Below are 11754 nucleotides of genomic sequence, written 5' to 3' on the forward strand. Positions count from 1 at the left end.
GAATAAAGGACAGTTACTTTCTTTTTTATTTATTTTTTTCACATCTTTATTGGAGTATAATTGCTTTACAGTGGTGTGTTAGTTTCTGCTGTATAACAAAGTGAATCAGCTATACATATACATACATCCCCATGTCCCCTCCCTCTTGCATCTCCCTCCCACCCTCCCTATCCCACCCCTCTAGGTGGTCACAAAGCACTGAGCTGATCTCCCTGTGCTACGTGGAGGACAGTTACTTTAAACGGAATACATTTAGCTTTGTGTAAAATCCAATCATGTCCTTCTTCTTATTATTATTTATTGTGCTTTGATTAAAAAACATACTTCAGACTGGGGCGCGAAGACTGTTGTGTGGACGCTGCTTGACAATGCTGTCCCGGGTGGTACTTTCTGCCGCCACCGCAGCAGCTCCCTCTCTGAAGAACGCAGCCCTTCTCGGTCCGGGGGTATTGCAGGCAACAAGGATCTTTCACAAAGGGCAGCCAAGTCTTGCCCCTGTACCACCTCTTCCTGAATATGGAGGAAAAGTTCGTTTTGGGCTGATCCCTGAGGAATTTTTCCAGTTCCTTTATCCTAAAACCGGTGTAACAGGACCCTACGTGCTCGGAACTGGGCTTATCTTATATTTACTCTCCAAAGAAATATATGTGATAACTGCAGAGACCTTCTCTGCCATTTCAACAATAGGGGTGCTTATCTATGTAATTAAAAAGTATGGTGCCTCTATTGGGGAATTTGCTGATAAACTCAATGAGCAAAAAATTGCCGAACTGGAAGAAGTGAAACAGGCTACCATCAAACAAATCCAAGATGCAATTGATCTGGAGAAGTCACAGCAGGCACTGGTTCAAAAGCGCCATTACCTTTTTGATGTCCAGAGGAATAACATTGCCATGGCCTTGGAAGTTAGTTACCGGGAACGGCTGCATAGAGTATACAAGGAGGTGAAGAATCGCCTGGACTATCACATCTCTGTGCAGAATATGATGCGTCAAAAGGAACAAGAGCACATGATAAACTGGGTGGAGAAGAACGTGGTACAGAGCATCTCTGCGCAGCAGGAGAAGGAGACAATTGCCAAGTGCATTGCAGATCTAAAGCTGCTCGCAAAGAAGGCTCAAGCACAGCCAGCTCTGTAAATGCATCTGTCCCAGTTGAGACAACTAGAAACAGTTGACTGACTAAATGGAAACTAGTCTTTGTGACAGAATCTTTCTGTATTGCTCTCTACTGAAGTTAGTTTCCCTTTCCTAAAAATGAAAAGTTTGAGTTTCATATAATGAGAGAATTAAAACAATCTATTGGCCAGTAAGATGTTTCTCTCATCCTTCTTGCTCTGCATTTTGAGTTGTTCCATGATCACTTTTGAATAAGCAGTTTGCTTTGAATAAAATTTGGTACCTGACTAAAAAAAAAAAAACAAACAAACAAAAAAAAAAACATACTTCATCCTGGGCCCGTATCAGTCCTCATATTGGAGTTTGAGAATCACTGGCGTATGTATGCCTGGGACTTTTGGCCAAAACACTCTCCTGGAGGAGTAGAAGAGAGAGAAGTTACATTCTATACTACCCAAATTATTCTTTTTGCAAGTTATTAAACGAAAAGACTTTGAAGATATCCAAAAAGCCCATGGTGGTCTAGTTGAGATGAAATTGTGTGATGTGCTCATGATCGGCGCATCAAAGGAAAACGCTTTGTTCGTGTGTTTTACGCTATGCTTGGCCTTGTACAGCTTTTCCAAGTGATTCTAGGAATGCTGCAAATTCCTTGTTATTTGAAACTTTGTTTTCCCAGATTTGACATTTTGAAATTGTTTTTATGTGACCTTTAGCTATAAAGTCTTCAATATTCAAACATTGGCTTCCTGGAGATGGGTGGAGAGTGGGAGGGGGACAGATAATGAGTTTTAAAATTATTTTAGAGTTTCAGATACAGCCTGAAAAATTTTCAGGTAATTTCATTTGAATTAAATCCTAAATCTAGTTTAGGTTTGAAGAATATAGTTAAGTGTTTCCTGTGGTTAACACTGTTTCTTGAGAAAAACATGACAAATACTTTGAAACACTGAGTTTAAACACTAAAAGATCTTTGGGAATGGAGTGTTACAGCCCCTTGATAAAAACAGTTCTAAAATTATATGGGGGGATGGTCATTGCTTTGGGAATTTCTTCTCTGAAAACAAACTACTTAAATGTAATGGCACATGTCCAAATATCTGGAGAAATCAGGTATTATTTAGTTGCTAATGAGAAAATAACAATTTTATGAGTAAGAATTCACTTTTTCACTTGTCATTTCAATACATATTTATTGGAGATTCTGATTTGTGCTGTGTATTGTTTTAAAAATCGAGGGTCCAGCCAGGACTTAGGCATATCCCTGCCCTCATAGAGTTTATGTTCTAGTGAGCAAGACAGAAAATACATAAGTAGAAAGAAATTAATTGTGCTATTAAAAAGATGCTGTGGTAAAGACAGATGGTGGTAGGGGCTGAGGAGGAGCAAGGGCTACTTTAATTAGAATGGCTGGTGCAGTTCGCCTTTATCAGGTAACATTTTAGTCTAGTCCAGAAAGACAAGAAGGAGGCCGTAGGAGGCATACAAGACTATGGCTTTGAGGTAGCAAAGAACTTGGTGTATTCTTGGAACTGTCTTTGAAAGTCAACTTCGATGGAGCTTAGTGAGCTAAGGGAGAAGGGACATTCTAGGCTCTTCTTAATAGGGCCCTAGTAAGTGCTGAGTGAATGAGTGAATGAGTGTAAGATTTTTACAGCAAACCCTTATTGCAGACTAAAGGAGTGATCTTGAGTGAAAGATGGATATCACTGGGGATGATGGTCAACTGATCAACTCAGAGACTCTGGAGCAGGATCTCAGTTGGGTGCCCAAGCTTTAGGTTCCATGTTCCGGGCCCAGAAATTCGATTTCATCAGTACATCAGCATTATACCAGTCCCTTAAGGAGGAACTTATTCCCAACAAACGCACTAGGAACTGATGTGTAATTCTGAATGCTGATCAGTTTTCATGGGGGTTTCCTTTTCTAATGACTAAAATACCACGTTAACGTGTGCTGTATGGGGCAGCCCTTTCTCCAGCATCAGGGCACTGGGAAAATGAGTTTGTAATCAGAAGCCTACTCAGTAAATTTAGAATAGGCTCAAGAAAGTCTCGAGGAATATTCTGTAGGGGTTCAGTTGAGGCTTGATCATGAAATATCTTTGCTTCACAACGAAGAACACTTTTTAGATCTTTTTAGAATAGCACTGGATTTCTGTGTAATTTTTGGGTCACTGATTTACTTCCTCTAGGCTTCCTTTCTCATTATCTTGTTTTGCACAATCTTGCTTTTTCGTTTTGTATGTATTTTTTTTTTGTTTGTTTTGTATGTCAATTTTTTTTCTGATTATAAAATAACAAGTGAATATTGTAGAAAATAACCACACTGTAAAGAGAAGACTGCCACTGGTATATTGATGCCTGCCCTTTTTTCCTTTGTAGCAGGCTGCTCAATGAGGCAGGCTTTGAAATGTACTTCTCCTGCCATAAATATTTAAAGTTGGTAGCAGATTGTGTCAAAGGTGACAGCAAATCATCTTTGAACAGACTCCGGCTTTAGTAAGATCATCAAAATGCCTCTTGGTTTTACGATTATAATATTCTTGTATTTTTTAATAATGTGAGAAAAGCAATCAGAATGCAAATAAGTCAAATGGAGATACAAAGTAATCTGTTTAATCATGTAAATGGTTCTCATTGAGGGAGGGTACATCTCAGCAGAAATTTATTTAAATTTTTTATAGAAAATTTAAGACATAGTACAAGTTAAAAGACTAGTATAATGAACCCCCATAGACTTTCATCCAGCTTGAACAGTTTGCTCTACTCTAAATGTCATCTGTACCCCCATCTGTTCTCTTCCCTCACAGATTATTCTGTAGTAGTCCCCAAACAGCATGTCATTTCTTTTGTAAATATTTCAGTATGTAGCTCTGTAAGGACTCTTAAAAAAATTAAAACAATAACTATGATATGATTACTATATCTAAAAATTTCAACAGTGATTTCTTAATATCATATAGCATGTGTATGCTTCCCCATCTGTATTTCCCATTTAATTTGCATTTGTATCTATTAAAAAAATTAAAACAATAACCATGATATGATTAGTATACCTAAAAATTTCAACAGTGATTTCTTAATATCATATAGCATGTGTATGCTTCCTCATCTGTATTTCCCATTTAATTTGCATTTGTATCTATTAAAAAAATTAAAACAATAACCATGATATGATTAGTATACCTAAAAATTTCAACAGTGATTTCTTAATATCATATAGCAAGTGTATGCTTCCCCATCTGTATTTCCCTTTTAATTTGCATTTGTATCTATTAAAAAAATTAAAACAATAACCATGATATGATTACCTAAAAATTTCAACAGTGATTTCTTAATATCATATAGCAAGTGTATGCTTCCCCATCTGTATTTCCCATTTAATTTTGCATTTGTATCTAGTGGGTGCCTGAGACTTAGGTTTGATTTTTTACTCTTTCCCTTTCCATACTCAAAATTCTTTGAAGATAGTTGCTGCGTGCAGCCCACATTCCAGGAGGGAGAGGATGAAGCTGTACCTTCTGGAGAAGGGGGTGGAATTCAGAGAATTATATTGAAGTCAAATAATTTTTTTTTCTGGTAGTCTCCTTGGGTCTGGTAAAGAGTAGAAGACAAAAGAAAGGACTCAGCTGAATAGATATTCCAGGAGAATGTAAGGGGAAAAAAAATGGCCAAAGGGAGCTCCCTTGGCTGATGAACTGAAGGAGCTCTGATGATGAATCTATAATTTTAGGTTTTCTTTTTGTGTGTTGTAATTTATACTTTCCGTGAAATTTGTTAAATGCCTACTGTCTGGCATGAACATTAGTTACCAAAGGAAAATTGAGAGAAGTGAGCAGGTAAAGCTGTAGCAATAAGCTGGTCGGTGGTTCTCAGAGAGCAGCTGTACAACAGCAGTCACCAGTGAAAGGTGACACGTGACAGTAACCAAAACATAGAAGTCCCTCACGGGAATCCTCAAACATACAGGAGGGACTTGAATTTCCTATCATAAAAGAAGGGGATTGATTTCCTTTCATTAGATCTTAAGGAAAATATGACCCCAGAAGACTAGAAGGTTACTCATGATACATGTATGTTTTCATAAAGCGAAATGGATATAACATGATGAATTGATTAGGGATTACAGCAGTGTGAAAGTCTTATTACATGGACCTCTCTTTGTTACAAAGTGGTAATGTTTTGGATATAACATAGAGCCTAATAGGAAAATAGCTGTTGAGTAACTCATAGGAACACACTACTGTTTATTTGAATGGCTGGCCACTTAGGTTTTTTTAAATTAAATTAAATTTTTTATTTTTCTTTTGCTTATTCTTAGTGGCAGTGAATTGCTACCAAAATTGCTAGTTCAAGGCCAATAGTAATAGAATTTTATTTTATTTATTTATTTTCTTAAATTTTAATTTAATTTAATTTAATTTTTATTTATTTATTTATTTTTGGCTGCGTTGGGTCTTCGTTGCTGCGCGCGGGCTTTCTCTAGTTGACAGCGAGCGGGGGCTGCTCTTCGTTTTGGTGCGTGGGCTTCTCATTGCGGTGGCTTCTCTTGTTGTGGAGCACGGGCTCTAGGCGTGCGGGCTTCAGTAGTTGTGGCACGTGGGCTCAGTAGTGGTGGCTCGCAGGCTCTAGAGTGCAGGCTCAGTAGTTGTGGCGCATGGGCTTAGTTGCTCCGCGGCATGTGGGATCTTCCCGGACCAGGGCTCGAACCCGTGTCCCCTGCATTGGCAGGAGGATTCTTTTTTTTAAAATTTATTTATTTATTTATCTTTGGCTGTGTTGGGTCTTCGTTTCTGTGCAAGGGCTTTCTCTAGTTGTGGCAAGCGGGGGCCACTCTTCATCGCGGTGCGCGGGCCTCTCACTATCGCGGCCTCTCTTGTTGCGGAGCACAGGCTCCAGACGCGCAGGCTCAGTAGTGTGGCTCACGGGCCTAGTTGCTCCACGGCATGTGGGATCTCCCCAGACCAGGGCTTGAACCCCTGTCCCCTGCATTAGCAGGCAGATTCTCAACCACTGCGCCACCAGGGAAGCCCCGGCAGGAGGATTCTTAACCACTGTGCCACCAGGGAAGCTTCCCAACCTTATTATTTTGTAGACTTTTGATAAAATGATTCTCCAGTTTATGCTGAGGTTCAAAGGCCTAAGTACTGGCCCACTCTTGAAGAAGAATGATAAGGTGGGGGAGTTAGCCCTCTTAGATATAATGACTGATAAAGCTACTGAATTTAGTTGAGTGTGGTATTGTTGCAGGGATAGACAAATAGACCAAAAGAGCAGAATAGAGAATCCAGGGGCAGAACCACACTTTAAAAGACCCTTGGTATATAACAAGATGGTTTTCAAATCAGTTTGAAAGGATAGTTTTTTTCCTTCAATAAATATTAATGGGACAATTGGGTGCCTATATTCTAATAAATGGAACAGGACCCCTACTTTATACCATACACAAATGAATTCCAGAAAAAATATCTTTGTATTTTCCACATAAGGAAGAATTTCCTAAATAAGACTACCCTCACGCATGCATGCCAAAAGCAAAATAAAATAAAGTGCAGTCATGTGTGTTTGTGTGCAGAAACACACATACACATAGCGTAAAAGAAAAGATTGTTAAAATGAATTTATTTTCGTGAAAGCTACCATAAAGACAGTAAAGACACAAGTCGCAAACTGGGTGAAGATAATTACAAATCATATAATTGACAAAAACTGATATCCAGTATATATAGAGAATTCCTACCAAATAAACAAAAATGAAAGAATCTAATAGAAAAATGAGAAAAACATGAGAAAAGGTACTTCACAAAAGAGGAAATCTGAATGTCAATAAACATGATAATATGTTCAACTTCCTTATTAATTAGGAAATTCAAATTTAAAGTACAATAAAAAACATTCCTATGAGATTGGTAGTATTATAAAGTCTGATAATCCCTGGGATTAAGAATGTGGTGCAGCTGTAAGGATGTATACATGAAACATATAATGTTATAAACCAATGTTACCCCAATAAAAATGCATTTTATTATTTTTTAAAATTTAATTTTATTTTTTGGCTGCACCGCATGGCGTTCGGAACTTCCTGGACCAGGGATTGAACCCGTGCCACCTGCAGTGGAAGCATGGAGTCTTAACCACTGGACCACCAGGGAAGTCCCAAAAATGCATCTTAAGTAAATAAAACTGGGAAAAAAAGAATATGGTGCAATAGGAACTCTCAAGCACTACTGGTGAGAATGTAAATTGGTTCAACTACTTTGGAGACTAATTTGGCATTACTTAGTAAATTTAAATATGTGCAAATCCTAAAATCCAGTGGTTCTACTTCTAGATTTTTAACCTAGAGAAAATCTTGCACGTATGCACCAGAAGACAAGTATAAGTGGTGTTCATAAAAGCCCTAAAGTGGAAACGATCCAAATATTTATCATCAGTAGACTGTATAATTAATTGCGGTGTGTTTATATGATACTGCAGTGAAAATAAGATCTATAGCTACATGCAGCAATATGGATGGGCTGAAAGACAGTGATGAGCAAAATAATTAGGCTACAAAAGAATACATGCAATATGATTCCATTTAGGTAAAGTTAAAGGAACGGCCAAAATTAAGCAGTGTAATGTATACATACGTGGAACAACTATGAAGTCGGAATCAAGACAGTGGGCTACTTTCACAGGGGAGGGAGAGGATGTGATTGGAAGAGGTGCACACAGGAAGCTTCTAAGGTTTTGGCAATATTTTCTTTCTATAAGATGTGTTTTTTGCCTAGGTGTTTGCTTTCTAAAAATGAATATTCTTTGAAAAATATGTATATTTTCACCAGTATATATTTTACAATAAAAACACAGTTAGAAAGTTAAATAGGAAAACTTTAACAAATGCATCACATATAGAAAGTACTCTACATTTTTTATTTATTATTGCTTTATTAGTTATTAATATCAAAATGTTTCCTTCTAAATATAGCTGTAGCTGCATCTCACAAATTTTTCATGTAGTGCTTTTATCTAGCTTAAAGTCTCTTTAAAATTTGCTCATAATGTTCTCTTTAAAACAAATATTATTTAGTAGACTATAGTTTTTGGGTACATTGGATTGTTCAATCTCTCTCTCAGTGCTGCATTATAGAAAACAGTCTATGAAGGTAGTTTTTATTTTAGTTTTTGACATTTATTGAATAAATTTATTTGTAGCTTGAAATAACAAATTGTACTTGGGTGAATAAATATATCTTTTGAAGTTTAATGCAGTGAAAATAATTTTGGTATTGCAGTTCTGAAACTCTCTAGTCCATTGTCCTCTTTCCCCATTATAGCCTTGATTTTAATATCTCTATTTTTATTAAGCTGAGGTTTCTTAGTACCGTAACCATAATGATATTACAGAATAGACTATGATATTTTGTGTTTTAACGTATTGTTTAGTGTCAATTTAGACTACCTTCAGCAATGTATGGGAGTGCCCATTTCCTTGTCCCTTGGTGAGTGGTATTGAATAATATCTTTCAAAAATAATTTTTGGCAATTTGAATTACATATATCTTTCACTTATATTTTATTCTTTATATATCTTTCACTTATATTTTATTCTTTATAATTAAGGTTTAATTTTTTTATCCATACATTGTCCAATTGTCATTCTGTGTGAATTGTTCATGTAATTTTGTATTGTAGAAGCAATGTTTTTCTTTTAATTAATTTTAAAAACCTATTTATGTATTTAGGATGATATCATCCCGTGTTGCAATCCCCCCCACCCCATGTGCTATTTGCTTTTTAATTTCAACTTATTCTTTTTACCTTTCTTTTCTTCCTCTTCTTCAGGAAAAAATATCCCCACATTTTTCATCTTATTTCATGTAGAGCAGTATAGTCTTTTATTGCAGGGAGAAGATGATCATTTGGCAGAGATAATGTAGCCCAGATTGCAGAATTGAGTTGAAGGTTAAAGAATGTGAGCACTGATCCTCTCCAATTCTGTAAGTCAGTGAATATCACATCTATTCAGACAGCTTCCAGATAATAGATAACTGAAATATAATCTTCCTTATGATACAGTAGTGACCTCAAATTTAAGCATGTCAAGAAAAATATGACCTTCTGACTCCTTGACAAAATTTTATCTCAGGTGACTTCATAAATACACTGTGCACACTTTATCAAACAATCCCAGGGAAAACATCTCTGCTATCTATAGTGAAAGAATAACATTGACATTTGGCAAAGGTCAGAGCTTCAGAAATTTAACTTATTAATAAATCTGTGAACTGCTAGTATTTTTATATTGTTGTAAAAGAAAACTGCAGGATTTTTTTTAAACATGTTTAATTCCTACCAAGAGTTTCTAAGCACATTGTTTTTCTACTAAAATCCAATCTGTTCCACATTTTTGAAAGAGAAAAGCTAAATCTTTTCTCTTTGGAAAATAAAAAAGAGGCTTTTTTTTTTTTGGGGAGATCTATGTAGGATAGAGGTCTAGGAAATATATAAACTCTGCCACAGGCTTCCCCACATTCCCAAAACTGACTTAAGATGACCCCAAAAGAGGAGAAATCCGAGAGAGCCCTGTAAGTAAGGAAGAAAGCCACATGCCCCGATACTAGAGACCATCTACTGTAATACAGGAGGAACTATGTTGAAAGAAAACATTAGAACTGGCCTGCAATATTGCTTTTTAAAAAATCATCAGTATCACGTGAAATGAAGGGAGATTATGGGAGAACCCTACTGAGAGCCCTCATTTAGAGGGGTGAGAGCTAGAGGTGAGGGCTGTGGGACAAAAAGTAAACACTGTGATGTGAATCAACAGCATGTAAAGCAGTTAAACCAAGGGGCCCCAGGATAAACGTGGCAACATCAACATAGTAGTATGTGGGCAATGGGCTGCTTATTGATACAGTTGGACTTTTCCATAGTGTAGTGGCCCGTGGCCTTAGAAAGGAGGAAGGCCACAGCCAAAGCCACAGAACAATTATGTAACAAATACTTACATAGCCTTTATTATATTCCAGGGATTGTTTTAAATTAGTGGTTCTCAGCTGGGGGTGATTTTGTCCCCCAGGGGACATTTGGAAATCTCCTGAGATATTTTTGGTTGTCACAGCTGGGAAGAGGCTGCTACTAGCATCTAGTGGTAGACACCAAGGATTCTGCCCAACATGCTAAAATGCACAGGACAAGCCCTCACAGCAGAAAATTATCAGGACCAAAATGTCGATAGTGCCAAGATTGAAAAATCCTGGAAAATTTTAAATAATTTAACAAATATTAACTCATTTAACCCTCATGGCAACTGTTAAGGCAGATAAGTAACTTGCCCAATGTCATCTATCTAATGGAGAGACCAGGCCAAAGGGAGATAAATGCAAGCATTAAAGAGAGGAGCAATTATATTAGTACTAGCCTAAATAAAATTTAAGGTAAGATGATTTATAGAGAGGATAATTTTTTTTAAAGGAAAGGTATTCCCAATGAAAATATTTTAGTCATGAAACTTTGAACACTAAATAATATGACACTGAAATATATAAAGCAAAAACTGCTGGACATGTAGGAAGTAATTGAAATATAGTAGTAGGTTTATTTTTTTTTGTAAACAGCCTTATTGAAGTATAATTGACATACAGTAAACTGCACAAATTTAAAGCATATAATTTCATAAATTTTGATATATGTCTATACCTGCGAAATCTTTATCACAATCAAGATAATGAACATGTCTATCACTCCAAGTTTTCTCCTTCCTTTATAATGTGTAATCCTTCCTTCCACTCACTTTCTGGTCCTTCCTCCAATCCTTGTCTCCCTTTAATCTGCTTTCTGTCACTATAGTTTGCATATTCTGGAGTTTTATGTAAATGAACTCATTCAATATATACTTTTTTGGGGGTTTTCTTTCACTCAGGATGTTTATTTTGTGACTTATCCATGTCATTGCATGTATCAACAGTTCATTCTTTTTACTGATAGATGGTATTCCATTGTGTGTATATAATACAATTTGTTTATCCCATTCACCTTTTGATGGACATTTGGTTGTTTCCAGTTTTTGGCTTATTACAAATAAAGTTGCTATAAACATTCATGAACAAGTCTTTGTATGGACAGATGCTTTTGTTTCTCTTGGGTAAATATCTGGGAGTGAAACGGCTGGATCATATGGTAAGGATATGTTTAATATTTCAAGAAACTGCCAAGCTGTTTTTCAAAGTTATTGTTCCATATCACATTCCTACCAGCTGTGTAAGAGAGTTCCAGTTGCTCCACATCCTCTCCAATATTTGTTATGGTGAGTCTTTATAATTTTAGACATTCTAATAGGTGTGTTTGGGTTGCTATACAAAATACCATAGACGGGGTAGCTTATAAACAAACGAAACTTACTTCTCACAGTTCTGGAGGCTGGAAAGTCTAAGATCAAGTCTCCAGCAAGGTTGGGCTCCAGTGAGGACTTGCTTCCTGGTTCATAGATGACGGTATTTTCACTGTAATTTCACGTGGTGGAAGGGGCGAGGGAGTTCTCTGGGGTCTCAGAGCCCTATTCCCATTCATGAAAACTTTACCCTCATGACCTGAGCATCTCCCAAAGGCCCTACCTTCTAATACCATCACCTGGGGGTTAGGATTTCAAT

The 11754-nt window shown here is 36.8% G+C and overlaps 1 protein-coding gene across 1 annotated transcript; it reads left to right on the forward strand.

The window, feature by feature from the left end:
• The first annotated feature begins 334 nt into the window (after nt 1–334).
• LOC130708925 (ATP synthase F(0) complex subunit B1, mitochondrial) lies at nt 335–1312 on the forward strand. Its single transcript, XM_057553428.1, has one exon. The coding sequence runs from the start codon at nt 369–371 to the stop codon at nt 1137–1139; it is 771 nt and encodes a 256-aa protein (XP_057409411.1). The 5' UTR covers nt 335–368; the 3' UTR covers nt 1140–1312.
• Nucleotides 1313–11754: the final 10442 nt, after the last annotated feature.

This window comes from Balaenoptera acutorostrata, chromosome 9, assembly GCF_949987535.1.
Source record: "Balaenoptera acutorostrata chromosome 9, mBalAcu1.1, whole genome shotgun sequence".
NCBI lineage: Eukaryota > Metazoa > Chordata > Mammalia > Artiodactyla > Balaenopteridae > Balaenoptera > Balaenoptera acutorostrata.